The following is a 16,508-nucleotide window of genomic DNA, read 5'->3' as shown; positions in this document are numbered from 1 at the left end:
GGGCTTTGCATTTAAAGGTGCACGTTTTGCAAAGTGGTGTCTCTTGGGTTTGGGGGGGGTTGTTCGGCCTCCAGTTTTGTGTGACGGATTTGTTCCCTTTTAGGAACGGTATGGAAGGGAAATTAAAAACCTGTTATCCCTTCGAGAGGGCAGCTTGTCAGCAGGAGGTGACAAGGAGGAAGGACCCAGCAAGCAGGTAATGGGGGGGAAATGGGCTTTATTCCATGCTCTCCTGGGAGCTGCACAGCCTTTCCGTGGGGATTGCGGCGCTGGCACGTGCAGTGTGAAATTGTGTGTAGCACCTGAGAGAGGGAGAACACCTGGGTAAAAAGTGCAATAGTTTCATCCAGAGAGCCGGAATTTTAAAAAAATCCTCTGACTGTTTGCGCACGTCTTCTTGTTGGCTTTTATAATTCCTGTGCTGGATGGTGTGGAGATGGTCGTGACCGAGGAGGAAATGTTCCTAATGAGGGATATTTGCAGAACTGCAGCCGAGGAGCCGTGTGCTGTGTTTATAATTTTGTGTGTTTTGACCTTTCCTCAGAAGGAGCGGAAGGAGATTGCATATCTAAGGAACAGACAAAAAGACTGACAAGGAATACTTAAATATCTGCTGCCATATATCTGCAGTAATGCAGGCTCCTAATCCCTCCTCCTATCTCCATATAAATGATACAGTTCAAGACCAGAGCTGTTTTCTCCACTAAAAGCAGCAAAGCTCTTTTAGATGAAATGTCTAAAAACATCTTGTAATAACTTGGAGCATGCTGGCAAGAGTAGTCACTTGTGACTGTGTGTGGAAGCCCCTCAGCCAGGCGGCGCCGGAATAGGCAGGACGGGAGCATCACTCCATTATTCCGAGGAGCCGGCAGCACGCGCGTCCCTTAGGCTACAGCATTCATTAAGGAAAGCTTACTGGGCTGAAAGCTGGGAACAGATGATAACGGGATATGATTTTCATATTTAATGCATTCCTTGGAAGAGTGTGTGTGCTGCAGATTGATAGAAGAATCAACTGCTACTTTACTAAAAGACTTTCTAGTTTGCCCTATAGCTACCGATGGAATCATTCAGCCAAGAAATTAACTTTTTCCCCTTTTACCTGCTTTATGTATCTGCTAAGCAGGCTGCTGGCTGCCAGGGAATGTTATTATGCAGTTAAATGTTTGGTATTTAAGACTCTTATCAGAAAAGAAACAGAGGCCACACTATTTTGTTTTTATAGTAGGAGGAAGGTTTTTGGTTTCCTTTCTTCAGTGCATTAGCAGTCGTTAATCTGAGTTTATAGGAAGTTTTCCCCATAGATTAAAAAGTTAAAAACCTTGAATTTAGAGCGTTCTTTAAACTGTAATACACAAAGCAGTGAAGCCTAGCAGCCTTGACCTATATAGGCAGGCCTGTGGCAGGGTGTAAATTGTGGTTGGAATTGGGAGGTGTTGTGGGGAAAGGTGAGTTTATTTTGGAATATGAGCTGTCCAATTAGGGCAGGCAGTGTGGGAGATGGAATTTCCAGCTGATGGAAAAGTTGTCATCAGTACTAGGGCATCAAAGGCTTGTGCTGTGACTTGAGGGTTGAAAAACTGTGGGCAAGTTTTGGGCACTGTGACAGTGTGGTGTGTACACAAAAATGTCAATTTTTGTATAATAATGGAGTGGATTGTGGATTCCTTTATCCCCTGTCCTCCTCCTCCTCATCTCCCTCCTAAAAAACAGAGGTAACTTCAGCTACATTGTGCATTTTTGCCATGTCCCTGGAGTGTGTTTCAGCTCTTAATTCTGTTGGGTTTTTTTGCTTTACATGTGCTGGTTCTTCTGTCCAAAACACAGGAGTTTGTTCTCAGTGATGTGGCACAGAGTCAGTCACAGAGGGAGTGTGCAGTCAGCACATGGGATGTCCAGGATACAGCTTGTGGAACTGGTTTTATTTCCCAGCCCTGGGATTGGGATGCAGTGACTGTGTGATGATGACTCCCTCAGTGACATCTTGGGGGGTCATCTCTGGGGCTTGGGGACCCAGGAGGACAATCCCAGAACCAGCCTTCTACAGATAGGCAGTATCCCAGTGCTGAAACCCCTTCAGGAATGTCTGGCACGTTCCTGAGCCATGGGAAATGTGCCCTTTTGGGCTCCCAGTGTCAAGGGGAGTCCTTAAGTTCGGAAGTCCCACCCTGAAGAGCTTCTTCCCAGCTGACAGAGCCCAGGCTCCTGGATCCTCTGTGCTGGGAAGTCAGCTTGGAACCTCTTCCTTGGAGCTTTCAGAAGATTTTGGACTTGGGCGTGCTGGAACCCCCCAGGAACACCTGTGGGTGGCAGAGTCCCTTTCCAGGGAAAGGGATTAGTAGGAATGTGTGCTGTGCCTGTGCCTGTTTGAAATCCATTTGTTTTGGAACGCTGCATCCAGGAGCTGCCAAAGCCACGCAGGACTGGCAGGAGGCATTTGAAAGCACCAAATCCCACACCTGAGAAGTAATTAGGAGGAACGTGAGAGCAGTGGTGATGGAATAAGCTGTGAACTTAATCTGAGTGGCAAACCTTTACTACTGCTTAAAATGACTTCATGGCTTTTTGTTCTGCTCCTTGTTACGTGGAATTTGAGCTTTTTTAAGGAACCTTAGTCACAGAGCAGACAAGATGCCTTTGTTTCCTTTCAGCTGGGCTTGGCAGCTGACTTGGTGTGGGAGGAAGAGGTCAGGCAGTGAAAGAGAGGGGAGAGGTGTGGAGGTGACTGCAAATTGTGCTGCTGGAATTTGGGGCTGGAGAGGAAGCCCTGCTCAGTGTGAGCAGTGGCATTACGATGGCTAATTTTGGCTTTGCGTAAACTGGCCATGACCCTACAGCAGTCGTGGTGACAGCAGCCACTCCTCATAAATTGTCCTGATTGAGTAGGTTTGCAAAGGAGAAGAAGCAAGTGTTAAAACAAAGGGATTTGGCAGCAGAGTGGTTGTATCCTGGAGCTGGTTTTGTGCAAGTTCAACAGCCCTTAGAGGAAAATGCCATTCAAAATGTGTCTGCTCCGTGTCCCATTGTCACCTGGTGGGAAAGGCCATGTCACTGCCATGGGAAGAGCAGGAGGGAGACAGTGAAACTGAATTTTGTCTTGTTCCATAGTGTGAGGGAAGCTGGATGTGCTGAGCGATTCACACATGGAACACGATGGTCCCTCTGGGCTCTGGGCCTTGTGGGCAACAAGAGCAGGAGGGAGACAGTGAAACTGAATTTTGTCTTGTTCCATGGTGTGAGGGAAGCTGGATGTGCTGAGTGATTCACACATGGAACACGATGGTTCTAAATGTGGTGCTTTGGTCCAGGGTCTCCAAACCTGTGTATATCCTAAGCCCAAAGGTTTGACTCTTTGTAAAATCCAGTCACCATTTAGATGGGTTTGAGTCCTGGGTGTGTGTGGGTCCCTTCTGGCTGGGCTGGGGTGCAGGCAGATTCTGCCACTGGACGTTTTGGCTCTTGGAGCTTTAATGCAGGCCTGGGCCCTCATTTCACACTGGGATGCACGGACTGTGTGCCAGAGGTTGTGTAATATTAATGCCACAGCAAAGTCTTGAATTCTGTGACACATTTCTCTTCAGAGCCCATCATGGCACCCTCAAGAAGCTGCCATACACAGTTTGTCTCCTGTTTGTCTCTTTCAGCCGTGTCCCACTGTGTGTTTCAGGTGCTGCAGGCCGGAGGACAGGTGGGAATTGGCACCAATGCAGCCGTGCCAGGAGAGCTGGGCTATGCAGCAGCAGCCTTGCTGGGCTGCCCCACATCAGCTGCCTCGGCCACAGGAGGTTTGGGCTCTCAGCAGGAGCCCCCTCTGCGCTCCCCGTCCCCTGATGGGCTCGGTGCCGAGAGTGGCAGCGCTGCTGGAGAGAGCGAGGAGGGAGCAGCGGGACACGGGGACCTGGCTGCCAGCGAGGAAGGCTCTGAGCAGCTCACCTCAGCTTCTGGTGCCAAAGCAGCGCCCCCGAGGCCGGGAAGTGTTCCAGGTATGGCAGTGGTGTGTGTCCCTGTCTGCCTCCTCCCCAGCCAGAGCCTGCCCACAGCTGCTGTTCCTCCTGCACCTCTGGCACTGGGCTTGGAGCCTGGTGGCTCTTACTCCTTTTTGCTCTATTTGTTCCTTTCTTCCTTTTGGCTCCATTTCCTCTCAGGCTTCTCAGCAGGACAGGGAAGGACATGCTGAGGGCTGATCCTGGTCAGGGGCACTGTGAGGGAAGATTTCCTCACTGCTGTGCCCACAGAGGCCCTGGCGTAGTCTGAGCCTCGTCTGAAGAGGAGTAATGTGAACCTGCTTCACCAGAGTCACCACTGGGTCAGGCTGATTCCCTTCTCCCTCAGAGCTGGTGCACAATAGCTGATTGATTCCCCCAGAGCTGATTTGGTCAGGTAGCTGGTCTCTGTGCCAAAGTGGTTTCTGAGAAGTGACAGGTTTGTTCCCAAAACCCAAAGGCTGCAGCCTCTCTGAACTCCCCCTTGTGAGAGGAGCGTGGAAGGACAGGGGCCGAGGGCAGGGAGGCCCACAGAGAAGAGGAGTGGATGGATGGATGGATGGATGGATGGATGGATGGATGGATGGATGGATGGATGGATGCTCTCTCACACGGGGTGAACAATGTAGGTAAGCTTAGTTTCAGCCCCTACACTGTGAGCTACTCGATGGTCCTGCTAATGTTTTGAGAAGAATAATTATAGTTTTTATATCTTTGATTTATTATTTTTTATTGTTATTACAGGGGCAAAGCCTAGCCTGAGCAGCTGGTCGGCTCACAGGGAGGGGTGCAGTGCCAAGCTCCCGGTCCCTGCCAGTGCTGAGGAGGAGACAAGGCCAAGCATTCCCAGCCTGCGGCAGGAGCAGGGCAGGGATGCCCAGGCTCCAGAGTGCTCCCTGCTGCCCCCACCGAGCCCTCCTGCAGCCCAGGAGGAGCCCTTGGACAGCTCAGCAGCACACAGGTACCACCTCCCTGTTTCCTGGATCAGCTGGGCTGGTCAGGGCACAGCTCACACCAAGTTCTCCCCTGTCCTTTAGCACCTTGTATCTGTGCTGGGCATTCAGGGGCTTCGGGCACCTCACTGGGGTCAGAACTGGCAAGTGAAGGATTTGTTACTAAAATGCAGGTGATGTTCTTTAAATGTACAGAAATCTTATTCCGGTCACTCTACTTGGTAAACTTCCACTGGTTGAACTGTTTGAACGTTTTGTTTGGAAATAGAGTAAGAGAGGACAAGGACGATGTGCTGCAGGACATTGTGCATGCTGCAGGATTTTGTGGCCAACAAATGCAGCGCCAGAGCATCGGGCTAAATCCATCCCGGCAGGATTTTTGGCCCCGCAACGCCCTCATGAGACAGGGAAGTGCATCCCTTTTCTTGGTGGGGCAGTGATCACGGTGAGGTCCTGGAGGGCTGGCCCAGGTCACCCTGGAGGGCTGGCCCAGGTCACCCGGGAGGGCTGGCAGGTCTGTAGTGGGATGTCATGCAACGGAAACAGCACTTTTACCAGGAGAGCAAGCTTTTGCTCCTGCAGAAGGAGTTCTCTTCTGCCAGTTGGTTGGGTTTTCCCATCTTGGTGGTTTGCAGTGTTTAAATCTGTTAATGTCTGTTCCTGTTGTTGTGGTGGTACTGGTGTCAGTGCTGGTTTGGGAGTTGACACCTGAGCAGAAACTGGGGGCCATCGGCAGAAACTTCCGTAACTTTATCCTTTCCTATTTGCATCTGGCTGTTGCTCACTATGGAAACATCATCTGATTTACATGTAAAAAGCTTTCCCCCAGTCCTCCCTTTGTATCCCACCTGTTAATCACAGCAGAGCAGGCTAGAGCACCGAGTGCTTGTCTCTGTGAGAGGAGTCAGAGCTGACCTGAGCACCCGCAGTTTAACCTTGTGTTCCCTCCCCGGGAGGCCTTGCTGTGCAGTGCCTGATGAGACACGGAGCAGCTCTTGAGGCCCGGGGAAATTATACACAAGGTTGGAGCGCCTGCATTGTCCCCGGCGTGCGGCTGGAACCGCAGCACAGAGCTCTCCTCCCGTTGTGCCAAGCTGAATGCCTCCGCTTCTCAAGGCCATGGAAGTGGGATCACCACTGCTCGCTGGTGCTGCAGAAAAGATACAGGTTTTAATTTGCTTTACCTGAAAATGAAAAGGCAGATCCACCAGCAGGAGCCGTTCCCTTGTTGTGATCACAGCCAGGTGGGCTTTCCAACGCACCTGCAGCGTGCACACTTGAGCCTTGCAAAATTAATTGGCTAAAAATCTTTTGGAAAAGCTTGCAAGTGATTAGTACGTGAATTCCAATTGTACACGTTATACAAAGTATGGGAATGCAGCTCCCTCTGCTCTGTCACACCACGGATTCACATGTGATGTCCTTCCAGTCTCTGTGGTTTTCTCTTGCAAAATTCCTGTGCTGGCTGAAGAAATGTGCTGAAATTCGCCAAATTCTGTGTATTTGTTGCCTTAAGTTGAAATATCTGTAACTTGGTCTCTCCCACTGCAGCAATGTCACTGTGGTATCAGAAGGAAGGAATTATTCATACAATTCTGGTGAATTATCTGAAATGAGTACAAGGGATGGTGTTGAAAGGAGCAGAGACCATGGCTGACTCCAGAGGCAAAACCAGTCCTTGTGCACCAGGAAGCCACAAGTTTTTATCTTTGGAGCAAATGCCTCTCCTGTCTTACTGCAGAGATGCCAGCCTCTGTTTTTTAAGGAGTTTTGGGTTTTTTCCCCTGAAGTGTTTGCAGCCAAGGAAGGGAGTTGTTGTTGGGAAAGGTGATTGAGCAGAAGGTTTTCCATCTTGTTGCAGGTCACAGCAGGGTGCTGCAGCTTTGCTGCCTCAGTTATCAGAACTGGTGATTGTTGGGCAGTAATGTCAGTGTTCCGAGGATCAGAGGCCGCTCTCCTGCCTTCTCATACCCAGCCCCACGGGAAGAGCCTGGGATGGGTTTCCTATCAGCAGCCCCCCGGCACCACGGGGGCTCACGAAGGCTCCTGGTGTCCCCTCCCGTGGAGCCGCTCATCCAAGGGGAAAGGCTCCGTGTCCTCTTACCATTCCCTGCAGCACCCAGCCCTTTCTTTGAGGGCTTAAACCCGGGGGGCAGGAGGCGGGGGGAGAGGGTCTCTGAGAATTAGTGTGGAGAAAGATGATGACTATTTTAAGGCCTGAGCTGAGGGGGTGGAAAAAGGCAGAGCTAATGCCTGTGCTGCTTCAGCTGCATTGAGGAGGACTTAGCACAGATGGATTGTGCATTACAAAATGTAACACATAATTCAAGCTGTCAGCTTAATCAGACTGTTTCCAGGAAGCAACCTGTAAAAGAGAAGGACCTCTTGTTTGCTGACCTCTGATCCGTAGCCTGCTGCAGATTGTCATACATTTTGTTTTTCTTTATGTTGGTGTCCCTTCCTTCCCCTTCCCTTTTTATTATTGTATCCCTCTCGAGTGGCACCCTGGAAGGACCACCCAGCGGGAGGAAAACAATGGGAAACGAGCCGGCCGCTGGAATACAGGGTTTGTAAGGCTGGGGGAAAAGAGAAAGCACTGTTTAACTGCCTATGTGATCTCCCGGGCATTGTTTTGCTTATTAAATGTCTAGGAAACTCGACTAAAGACACAGCAGCCCTCACTTAATTGTTCACTGTTGCCCAACACTCGGAGGGAAAACACAGCTTTGGGCACAGCTCAGCACGAGTGTGCAAATGCTGCAAGTTTTTGTGCACAGAGCTTCTCCCTGGAGGCAGCGTAAGCCAGGGTTAACTGTGGAAACATGTCAGCTCCTGCATGTGGGGGAAAGAAAGAAAGAAAACTCTCTTTCGCCCCAGCTGCGGTGTTCATTGCTGGCGAGACCTGGGCTGGGAGCCCACAAAGAGGCAGCCGGGGACCTGAATAGCCATTTACACCTCTGTCCCGGGATTAGCCCGCGGCATTGTTTCAGTGGTTAAGTCCTTATTTGCATCATTATAGAGGTGCAGCTTCATCAAAACCCCTCTGAGGTTCCACGGCTGTCCCCATACCTGTAGGTGGTCACCAGATTTGTTTCGCTTGTGGAGGTGAAGGAATTAAAAGTCCTCGGCACGGGGGTAATTTCCATGCAGCGGCCCAGTCCGGGCTGATTTTTGGATGGTTTGTTTGCTCATGTGCTTCCCCCCCACTACCCCTTCCTACAGAGCTCGGGAACGTGGTTCTTGCCGTTCGCTTTGGAAAGCTCAAACGAAGCTGTTTATTTTCCCAAGGGGTGTGACGGGGATGCACTGAGCAGCCCTGTCACACCCTGTCTGTCTATCCATCCGCAGGCCCGGCGGGATGCAGACCGAGCTCCAGGAGCTCTGCCACGCACTGCAGCTCCTGGAGGGCATGGTGGAGAGGACGAGCCCCCGGCACCGGGCACTGTACCAGGGCCAGCCCTCGGGGACAGCGGAGCTGCCCAGGTGAGTGAGTGCAGCCCGGGGAACAAATAGCCCGTGCCAGAAAAACACAGTAAATGGAGCAAGAGAGCAAAGGGAATCCCCAGAACTCGGGTGTTGCCAAAACCAGTGGCAGAGAGCCCTCGCTGTCCCTCCTCAGCCTCTGGGCCCCTAGGTGCAGAACTGGGAATTGTTGGTAACTTTATTGACAACGATGCACAGCCTGCACAGACTGAGACTCTTGTAGGCAGTTGATGATTGGAGGATTCCTTGGGAATTAGGGAAAGGGAGCCCCAAACAGGCCTGCCCCCCAGCTTGCCACTGGAGGAGATGTGCTCAGCTTCCCTCTCCCTGGGTGGCTGCACCTGGTACGTTCCAAGTGCTGAGTGTGACCTCCCTGTCCTGTCCCACATGTGTCACAGAGCACCACGGATGTTTGTTTGTCCCTCTGGCTGTCCCCTGGCTGTCCTGTCTCCAGGCTGGAACGGACTGTGCTCACAGGGCTTGTCCCCCCTGCTTTGTGTTGCAGTGCTCGTGCTGGGGCCAGCGGGCTGGCTCAGGGTGACCTCGAGGCGATGGAAGCCGTGGTGCTGCGGCAGCTCCAGGCCGTGTCCCAATGCGAACGGAGCGGGAGCCTCCCGCCGGAGAACACTGCGGAGAGAGCGGGGCACGAGGAGCACACCAGGTACGGGGGACAGAACCCACCAGGGGGGAGGAACATCTTTATCTCTGCCCTGGACCCGTGCTGCCCCTCTGGCACCGAGGCAGCCAGGCCAGCACTGCTAAACGGAGCCGTCGGAGCGCGGAGCCTTGTGGCACTCGCAATGGGAGCATTCAGGAGCTCGTTTATTTCCCTCCCGTTCCCCAGTGGTGGCTCATGCTCCACAGGGCAGCCGTGGGGTCCCCCCAGCTCATCTGGTCCACAGTGTCTCCCACTCTCTGGCAGGCAGGGAATTGCAGGAACTCCAGACACCTCTCAGCCAGCCATTCCCAGGATCTGAAGGTAAGGCCGACAAATGCAGTTCTGAGAAGGAAATTATTCTGTTTGAGACAGAAGATGCACATGGCCTTTGAAAACAACAAAGTGCAGTTATTCAGAATGGGCTTTTTCTTCCCGTGCATATGCCACAAGGACAAGTGAGAATTACTTTTTTTTTTCAGGTCTTTTTAACCCAGGAAAGAAAACAATTTCCATTCTGTCTTGCTTAGCTTCTGTCTAGACCTCCCTCCCTGTCGCAGGCTCTGCAGTGCTCAAGTGCTGGCAGGATCGGGGCACTTGTGAGCGCTGCAGAAGGGTCTCTCTGCAGTACCTGCCTCTCTTGCGAGGCTGATACGCCTGCGGGCACCAACAGCTCCTTGTGTCTCCTGAATGGTTTCTTAGGGACAAACACTCCTGGAGTTAATTGGAATTCACTCCTCTGAAACTTCACTGGAGCAGCAGGAAAAAAAAACCAGCTTTGGCAAACAAAAGGATTGCAGGATTGAGATTTTCTACATTAAAAGACACCTTAGTTGCTTTTTTCCTTTTTTATTCTTTCTGAGCAAAAGACAAGCCTGGGGCAGTGGGTGCCGGGCTGGGCCCCAGGGAGTGAGTGAGGCCAAGGTGCTGAGACCAGGGTTGTGTCTTTGGATCCTGAGCCTCAGGACAGGACAGGGCAGGCATGGTGGTGATGATGATGATGATGATGATGATGATGGTCACCTCTGCCCATTTTGCAGAACTCGCAAGCAGCTTCCTACATTTTGCACTTAGAACATTTTTAAAAGAAAAAGTGGGAATTAAGGACCAGATGGGTGGTGGCTTTTCCCAGCACGTGTGGGTGGGGTGTCTCACTGAGGGTGCCGGTTTGTTCCTCAGGGACACAGACGCGCTGCGGACTCTCCTGAGCCGCCATGGCTTGTTCCTGAAGGAGCACTGGGTTCGGCTCCCGGAGCGGGTGGCAGAGATGTTTGAGCAGCTGCTGGCTTCGGGAGAGGAGGAGCAGGACCGCCAGGTGGGCACTGACACCTTGGGCAAACCAGGGGTACTGGAGACTCCGCACCGCTGCGGCTGTGCCCTGGTAGGGTGTGGTGGTGAGGGCAAGGGCGGGCAGTCTGTGGTTAACCAGCCCTGGGGTCTCAGGGAAATATGTCCAGTGCTTCATCCCACAGGAAAAGGGAGTTTTTAAGGTTCCCACCCTTTATGCCTGTCAGGCACTGGAACAAGCTCACCCCTTTGCTCTGGTGCAAACCATCACGAGGCTTCTATCTTCATCTTTCTCTGTGACTTTTTATCATGAATGATGTATTTTGACTTTTTTTAAAGCAGAGTGAGATTTCGTGCTGAACACACAGAGCATTTTATAAATGGTAGCACACTCATGGTTTTTCTAAGTTAATGCAAAAGTTTATAGCCAACTATTTAAATAAATCAATAGAAATGGTATTCCATAGGCTGTGAGTGCCTCAGCCCCTTAATGTGCTATTAATCAATTGATCTACTAAACAGTGAGAGATTTAGGGCAGAACATGAAGTAGATTTTACAGACTCAAGTCCACATTTCTGTCCCAAAACCAGCCCCAGAGGAACACCCTAGATGTCAGGTAGTGGAACATCTAACAGAAACACCCTGAAAGCAGATTACCCCTGGAGTGTAGATTAGCCTGAATGTGTGTTGGAGAACGCTGGAGGCGGAGGATAATGCAGCTGTGGCTATTTCTGTTTTGAATGCTCAGACTGTGCTGGTGCTGAGAGGGGCCCTTCCAGGAGAGTGTGGGGATGAGCCACCTGTCCAGAGTGATGAATCCTCTCTCAGCCTGTCATCGATCCCGACCAACGGCGGGGAAGGAAAGCAGGGGGAGCAGGCACAGCGAAAACCAGGTAAGGGGTGTTCCAGCTCTGGCTGCCACTCCAGGTTCCTGCTCTGGACATAGGGGAGTTCTGTGCAAACCCCCAGGGGACTGTGTCATAGCCATTGTAGGCAGTTTGGATTTGGGGGATTTTCCTCAATATCTCGGTATCATTTGTGATTCTGGCTTCCCAAACTAAGTGATGTCTGTGGTGGTGGGATTTTCTGCAGGAGAGGGAAGGCCAGGCCCTGTGGCCACTATAAAATAGATCACTGAGTTCTGTGTGCGTGTTTACAAAGCATCTCCCATTTAGGAACTGGGGGATGTATTTGCTGCCTGTTGTGACAAAGTCAGACCACAGAAGGAATTACCAAAATGAAAGGGTTCGTGCAGGGCCATTTCCCAGCTTAGGACATGCAGGTGTCGGGGACAGCCTAGTTTGTTCCTTCACACAAGGAGGGAATATATTATTCCAGTGATGGCAGCTCCTTGCTCTGCTCCTGGAGCACCCCTTCCATCGCAGTCTGGCAGCAGCAGGCAATTAGGCTGCCGTGCTCTTTGCACAGCAAATGCAAACAGGCTGCTCCAGGCTCCGAAATCCACGCCACTCTTATGTGCAGAGACGACCAGACTTTGATTTAAGCTAATTTCCTGCAGTGGGTCTGGCACACGCCACCGTCACCAGGCACTGCTGTAGGTTGTTTGTTTCCCAAATCCATGGGGTCTTCAATTCCTCAGGACATTTGGTTGGCTTGTCCTTCTTTGAGTAAGCTACAGAGAGGCAGGGTAGCAAGTTCCCGGTGGGCTCTGCTTTTATGAGCAGTAATGGATAGTTTAGATCAATAAACAAGAGATAACAAAAGTGGGAAATTAAAGGGAGTAGGGCTTAAAAGCAAGCAAACCGGTCTGATGGCTGCCGCTTTGAAATGGTTTCATTACGGTGTGTTCACATCCAGAAGTCACAGGCTGGAGTGAAGATGAGAGCTGGCAAGAAAGTGTGGTGGGAAAGATTCCCATTACAGGTGGAAGGGGTGGCTGCATATTAACCTCGGGCCCAGCATTCGACTGGGTTATACAATCACAGCCCGGCGGCTCCGTGCCGCGGGCGACTTCAGAGGGAGCAAACCCAGCTGCTCGCCCTGAGCGCAGATTAAATGTCACATCACAGAGCCCACGTTGGCAGAAACAAAGGTGGGGAGCACGGTGCCTCTTTAATTCCTTGTAATCACGTTCCACGTTTGCACCGTGTGAATATCCTTCCCGCAAGCCCGTCGGGGCCCGCCGTCGGTGTTACGGGGGCAGTCTCTGTGGTGGAGATCCAGTAATTATATGGCCAACTCCAGAGGGTGCTGGTTTGATTCTTTCTGTGAGTAATTGACTGGGGATCATTAGAATAAGCGTGGGGCAGATCCCTGCCAGGCAGGAGCCGTGCCTGTGCCGGCCAGGAGCCTCCTCTCTGCCTCCTGTACCAAAGCTGTCTGATAACAGTGGCTCCCTCCAGCCAGTGCCATCACCGAGACTTCCTGACCTCTCCTGGCTCTCTCACGGAGAAGATGTACAACTGCTAATGCTTCCTGTGTGTAAAAATGCCAAGAAGCTCCTCAGCCAAACCCAGTAACTCCAGTTCCAGCCCGTCCCTTGCGAGGGAGCTGTCTCTGCTGTTCTTCTGTCTCCGGGAGTGAGGCTTCTCACACCTCACTTGAAAGCCAAGCTGCTCCTTTCAGACATGATTCATCTTCAGCCCGTGATCTTCTGCAGGCTTCTTATTCCCCTCCCCTTCTCTCCCTGCCAGGCAGCTGCTCATTCCCTTTTATCATCACCATTTGCTGTGGCCTCGGGGCTCTGGAGTCATTATGGGCCTAAAATAGAAGCCACATCTCTTGTGTGTTGGCTTTTGGGCTCAAACAACTTGTTTTGAGGGGTTTACATGAACTGATATTTGACAGCCATCCATACATGATTGTTTTGCTGTATGACTTTTTCTGAGCTTGAGGGATACAAATTTGGGTTGTTTTATATTTTTTTTAATTTCAGTATTTGCTGCATTTTTAAAGTGTTGGTTTGAAACACCAGAAGCCTTTTGGGGCTTTGGGATTTGATAGGCTTCACTGTGAGAGCTGTGTGGACGCACTTCCAAGCAGTGTTTAGGACGCCACTTTGGGAACGCTTCTGGAGTTTTGGTTCATTTTTCTTTTACTTCTGTTACATAAAAAGAGAACCAAAACATTAATTTACTTGAATATCTGTAAATATTCCAGAAGTATTTGTGCTGGTTCTTTAATGCCCTGTCCAGAGCTCATGGGAGACCACCTGTGGATAATGGGCTTTAAAGGGATTGTACCTGGTCCACAGCTGGCCCAGAGAGGAGCTGGCTGATACCAGCAGTCTCCTGTGGTACCAGGTTATTTGAAGATACAGGGGGAGAGCAGGGCTCATTCTCAGCTCCTCCACAGATGCTTTGTTTTTTATCGGGAAGAGCAGCAAAAGAAATTGTTCAGCTCTTTGACTGTTCCTGAGGTAGGCGAATAATGCGAGATTAAGAAGGATAAAACCCATTATTTCTTGTTTTGCTGGATGACTGTTTAAGAGTCTCATTTATGAGTAGGAAATTGCTGATTTCATTGAAGGGGCAGGTTTGTTAAATCTTTAACGAAACCAGATTCTCTCTCTTCCCTTCACTTGTCTTTGATTTGAGCAGGCGTTAAGGCTGTAGAGGATTTGAATAAAAATGTTGTAACTGCTCCACTCCTTGGGCTCTGCTTTACAACAGCTGGAACATCACCCCCAGCTGCTCTCCAGGTCTGAAATCTCCTGTAGGAATAAGGAGGAAAGGCCCTATTACAAAGAAAAAATCAGCCCTTCTTTATGTATTATATGGGAACATGAAGGGGAACAAGCTGGATTCTGCTTTCCTTTTTAGGCCACCTTTAATGAGCCAACCATCGTGTGACCACTTTTCCCACACCCACGTGTCCTTCCTGGTGAGGTCCTCCTTTGAGGATTCCAAGGTGCTGCTTGGAGTGCACCAATCGAGGCATTTAATAAGTCTCACTCAAGCTTTTGCTCTGTTTGATATCGTTTGATGCGTTTGGGATGGAAGAAGTTCCTTGGGCCAGCACCAGGTTGGACGCTGCACTTGTGTCAGTCTGGATGATGCCATCCAGCAGCTCATGTTGGACACTTGAGTTCCTAAAAGACCTCTGAATCTTTCTGAAGTTGTGAATTCTGGGTGGAAATTCTTCATCCATCTCTAAGCAGAGGCAGCAGCAGCTTGAGCACTGGTTTTGGGGGAGAGCAATGACATGAGCTGTGATTTTTTAACCCCCTTTATCTTTTTTCCCCCTCTCATTCTTGATTTCTCTCGCCTCCTGGGCAGGCTCTGGCACCTCTTTGCTGGAAGTGCCTGAGACTGAGCAGGACATTTGCCACTGCAATCCAAGTGCAGAAGGGACTGGGAATGTGCACAGCCAGTTAGGAAGTGGAGAATCCAGTGTGGACAAAAATACTGAATTGTTCTGGGTAGGGACATTGGTGACAGCAGGGCTTGGTTATAGTTCCATTGCTGTAGATAAAAACATATATAGAAAATATATGCATGCAAAGCAGCCTTTTAAAGTGGGATTTGTGCTTCAGCACCATGTGCTTTGGAAACGAATACAAAGATGAGCAATTGTCTGACTCCAGTGAATGAATCCATTTGCCTCTTCTTTTTTTTTTTTTTTTTTTTAATCAATCTTTACAAGATGGAAATGAGATCCACAGAGCAGGGGGAAAGGGAAGAAAGGAAAGTGGGGATAACAGGTTTAGAAATAGTTAGGTGTTTGGCTGTTTAAGTCACAAAAATCTCAAGATATGTGTTTAATTAGATTTTTATAGGATTTATTTATTTTTGTCTAATTCAAGAAAATGGTTGAAAACACAGAGGTATCAAAAAGAACTGACAGAACTGTAACATTCCAAAATAATCTACATTTAAGAGGAAGGAGAACAAAAATAACCTTTCTGTTTAATGTAAATGGGAATTTGGGAAGTTCACAGTCCCTGTTTTTCCTGCACAGGTGGAGATCGCAGCCACAACAGTCCCGAAAGAAGTGACAGTTTGGGAACACATTCGGAAAGCAGCTCCTTGGATGGAAATGCTCCTCCCTTCTCCAGGTAAGGCTGTAACACTGGAAATGGTTCCATGAGGGAGAAACCCCGACAGAAAAGGGCTGAAGCTCCCCTGATTTATTTTTGTACTTGGACCAGAGTTAAGGTTGCTGTTTCTGTAACCAAACACTGCAGGTTGGAACACCTCAGAATGTGAGCTCCTCCTTGCTTTTAATCCTTCTGCTCCATGGATTTTTAGGTTGCTTGGGTGAGGCCAGTTCTGATTCTGCAATTGCTGTTAAAATCATAGAATTTCTATCATTCAAGCAGATTAAATACAAGCTGTAACCAAGCACAGAACTGGTGTTCCTGCTTTTGTGTGGGATTAATTCTTACCTTATCTTAGGTTCAATTGTTTTCTCTTTTCATATTTTCTGGAACTTTGAGAATGACAAGCCTATGATTATCCTGCCTTGTGCTATGAAATGCAAGGGTGTTCCTGTAGATGAGTTTTTGAAATGTTATATTTCAGCCCTTCCCTGAAGCCTGGGACAGCAGGAAGAGCATGATAGGGCTCTGAGAACTTACTTACAGGATCACTGCGGCTGAGTAAAATGTGTAATTTAAAATTATCTATTTTTTGTTTAAAATAAAAACTCTCCCAGCTAAACCCCATTGCTGCTACACTGCCAGCCAATCATGCCTGCAGCCACTTCTGCCTCGGTTAGATGATGTACATTTTTTTTTCCTTTTTTTTTTCTTTTTCTCCAATTTTGATTTGTAATAGATTTCAAACAATTCCCTCTGGGCTATAATTCCAGGCCTCTCAGTGCTCAGCAGCAGCACACTTTGTGCAGGGATACGCGATGATGCTGCTTTACAAAACCATGGTAATAAATGTGTAAGTCAGTGTAAGAGTTAGTTTCTGTAAATGGCTCAAAGCCACAGCGGGGTTTGGGAGCAGCCCTGGGTGCCGGCTGCCCGGAGCGCGGCACAGGGAGGAGGAAGAGGCAGAGCTGTTTGCAGCCGGGCTGTGCCGTGCCGTGCCGCAGTTCTGCGGCACTGCAGCTCTGCTCCAGGCAGCCACTCCTCGGGCTTTATTGCTTTCACAAGTGGTCTCAAACCCACTACTTGAGAATAAACATCCCTGCGAGCTCGGCCGTGGCACTTTATAAATTCTCCTTTGCCGCGTTTT

General features: G+C 49.8%; 1 protein-coding gene across 2 annotated transcripts in view; it reads left to right on the top strand.

The window, feature by feature from the left end:
• KIZ (kizuna centrosomal protein) overlaps nt 1-16,508 on the top strand; it is a 28,916-nt gene that overhangs the window by 5,085 nt on the left and 7,323 nt on the right. For both annotated transcript variants that reach the window (XM_041474085.1, XM_041474084.1), the window contains exons 4-11: nt 104-196; nt 3,668-3,983; nt 4,728-4,944; nt 8,285-8,419; nt 8,925-9,080; nt 10,254-10,389; nt 11,111-11,255; nt 15,283-15,379. In XM_041474085.1, coding sequence (XP_041330019.1) covers nt 104-196; nt 3,668-3,983; nt 4,728-4,944; nt 8,285-8,419; nt 8,925-9,080; nt 10,254-10,389; nt 11,111-11,255; nt 15,283-15,379 — 1,295 coding nt within the window. The remainder of the gene's footprint in view (nt 1-103; nt 197-3,667; nt 3,984-4,727; nt 4,945-8,284; nt 8,420-8,924; nt 9,081-10,253; nt 10,390-11,110; nt 11,256-15,282; nt 15,380-16,508) is intronic.

The sequence above is a fragment of the Pyrgilauda ruficollis genome, unplaced genomic scaffold, assembly GCF_017590135.1.
Source record: "Pyrgilauda ruficollis isolate IOZ18807 unplaced genomic scaffold, ASM1759013v1 scaffold31, whole genome shotgun sequence".
NCBI lineage: Eukaryota > Metazoa > Chordata > Aves > Passeriformes > Passeridae > Pyrgilauda > Pyrgilauda ruficollis.
The sequence above is the reverse complement of the archived record's forward strand: the minus strand, read 5'-3'. Positions and strand labels throughout refer to the sequence as shown.